The following is a 2,527-nucleotide window of genomic DNA, read 5'->3' on the forward strand; positions in this document are numbered from 1 at the left end:
GGTCGACTCTGAGGATCCCCCGCCTCGTGCATTGTCGTACGTGAATGTGTGTGTGTGTGTGTGTTGTGTGTGTGTGCACACGTGTGCGTGTGCGTGTCTGTGTGTGTGCGTGTCTGTGTGTATGCGCGCGTGCGTACGCTATACACACGCGTGCTATACGGATGTGTGTGTATAGCAGCTGCAGTACAAGGTGTATATAAGGGGCAACTCGGTCCCCTCAGGAGAAGCAAGAGGGAGTTTGGTCTAGTGGTATGATTCTCGCTTCGGGTGCGAGAGGTCGTGGGTTCGATTCCCGCAACTCCCCTTTTGGACGTGGTGCGCGACGGCGTCTGCATGCATGCCGACGCATGGATCATGTATGGATCATCGGGGTGCAGAACGGATGTAAACCTGGTGGAGGGATGCATCCAATTCCCCAAAATGCACGAGGTGATGATGATGGTGATGATGAGAATGCACGAGACGGTTCCGGTTCACTTCTCTGCCGCACACAATTGTGTGCAACCATCTACTACCCGCATATGCACCAGGCACTACTCGGGAGAGCTAGCTAGCTAAACAGGCGACCAGCCGGCAGCTTGGCGATTTTGCTGGTAAGCACGTGTTTTTCGGAGGGAGGGAGGGAGGGAAAGAGGTAGGGTGATGTTAGGGGCCCCTGCATGCTCTGGCTACTCACACTATCCTCAACCATACATCCTGTCCTTTGACACCCACGCACTGCACATACAGCTCTATCTAAAGTCTCTCCTGGCAATTAAAACTGTTGCTTGTACAAGTGTTGGGTACAATGTATGTCCGCAGTCTTTTATGGTGTTCCCCCTGCTGGACTGATCAGTCATGAGGACTGAGGTTGGCTTGTGGGGTCCATGGTACACCTTTCCCGGTGCCCCCGGGGCCCCCCTGCCAGCCTCTATTTGCTGGGCTATCTTTACCTCGGTTATAGTGCTTGTTATTATTGGTCTCATTGGGGTTTCCGTGCACTGATGATCATCAGTGCATGGAAACTGGGGAACAGGTCATGACCTGATGACATGTTTTGCTTCCCTCGAGGGGCAGAGCTCTGGGCTCTACCTGCCGGAATATATATCTATGTATACTGTTCTGTACAGTGCTCGTTGACTGAGCTCACAGCTGTAGCAGGGGTTTTCGTGCACTGCCCACCGGTGATCTACGAAATGCTTGGATATTAATTGTGTGGTGCATATATTATCTACACTCGTGGAACGCCACCACTTAGTATCTTCTTAATACCATCTTAGTGCTACCCACTTCATATGTCCTTCATAGCTACCTGGTAACATTCTTAATAGGCCGCTTAGTAGGTCACTTAGTATCATGTTACATACTAATGGTACTCGAAGCGCTTAGTCCCGAATACTAAGTCCTCCAAACAAATATTAAGTGACATTTATTAAGAACTTCATGATCAAGCAATTATGAAGTAATGAATATCAAGAACTTCAAACAAATATGAAGTAACATTTACTAGGGGCAAATGCTTGCTCAATGGAATTACTTTCTGGAGGTGTAAGATTGACATTTCACTGCCACTGTTGAGCTGTTCGGGCTCACATTTACGAAAATTTTAAATCTGGGACAGATGTAAGCTAAATACCTTGCAGCGCTGCAAGAGCTTTTGTAACATTCTTGCTTAGTTCTGTGAGATAAGAAAAAAGATATTAAAGTTACTTTGTGTGTTTGGCAGTTAGCTAGTAGAGCTGCGACATACGAAGCTCTTATCGCCGTTGGTAAGTATCACTGTAGTTGGTACCAAGATGGCCCTAAGTAATTACTAAGCGGATAAGTGGCATCTTAAGATAGTTCCGTTCCACGAGTGCTATATATATATATATATAGTTCCGTTCCACGAGTGCTATATATATATATAATAGGCAATAAGGCAGGCGGCTGGCAGAAGTTAAGGCCTGACTTCTGCTCCCAGTCGATCCAGTCGACCCGGGTTCAAATCCGCCTGCCAGCTCCTCGGGTATTTGAGGAGTGATGAAATGGGAGGTGGCCCCCCATCATATGGACGGTGTAGGACGTGATAATATCAACTTGCGAGCTGACCAGGAACTAAGTTGATGCGCCGTTGATCCGCTAGATTTGGTTGGATGCTGGTGGTGAGTTGCCGAACCCAACGAATACATTCTGAAGTCGGATGGGGTGACGGATTAGGGTGCCCCTCTAGCAGGGGAGAGCAGGGACTGCCCCGGGAAAGGGGGCCGCTGGCGAAGTTAACCACCCTGTAATAACATACATATAATAACTAGCTAGATAGTACAGCGGGGTAGCGATACCAGGTATATATACCAGGTATATAATGAGTTATTACATATTATTGTATATGTGTGTTTATGGTTAATGATATATTATTACGTATATCATCATTCATGTGGTTCATAATTACAGCCATGAGGTTGTTTGATAGAGTCGACTCTATCTATCTCCTTGCTTGTAAGTGGATGTTTCTATGATGCGCCATATCTTTCCCGATCCCCTCAAGAAATTATCATCATAATAGTTG

The 2,527-nt window shown here is 47.0% G+C and overlaps 1 protein-coding gene across 1 annotated transcript in view; it reads left to right on the plus strand.

Annotated features, from left to right (window-relative positions):
- Positions 1-2,331: 2,331 nt before the first annotated feature.
- VOLCADRAFT_71183 (uncharacterized protein) overlaps positions 2,332-2,527 on the plus strand; it is a gene marked incomplete at both ends in the record, with an annotated part of 8,870 nt that continues 8,674 nt past the window's right edge. The window contains one exon of the mRNA XM_002959427.1: positions 2,332-2,379. Coding sequence (XP_002959473.1) covers positions 2,332-2,379 — 48 coding nt within the window. The remainder of the gene's footprint in view (positions 2,380-2,527) is intronic.

The sequence above is a fragment of the Volvox carteri genome, assembly GCF_000143455.1.
Source record: "Volvox carteri f. nagariensis unplaced genomic scaffold VOLCAscaffold_241, whole genome shotgun sequence".
Classification (NCBI taxonomy): Eukaryota; Viridiplantae; Chlorophyta; class Chlorophyceae; order Chlamydomonadales; family Volvocaceae; genus Volvox; species Volvox carteri.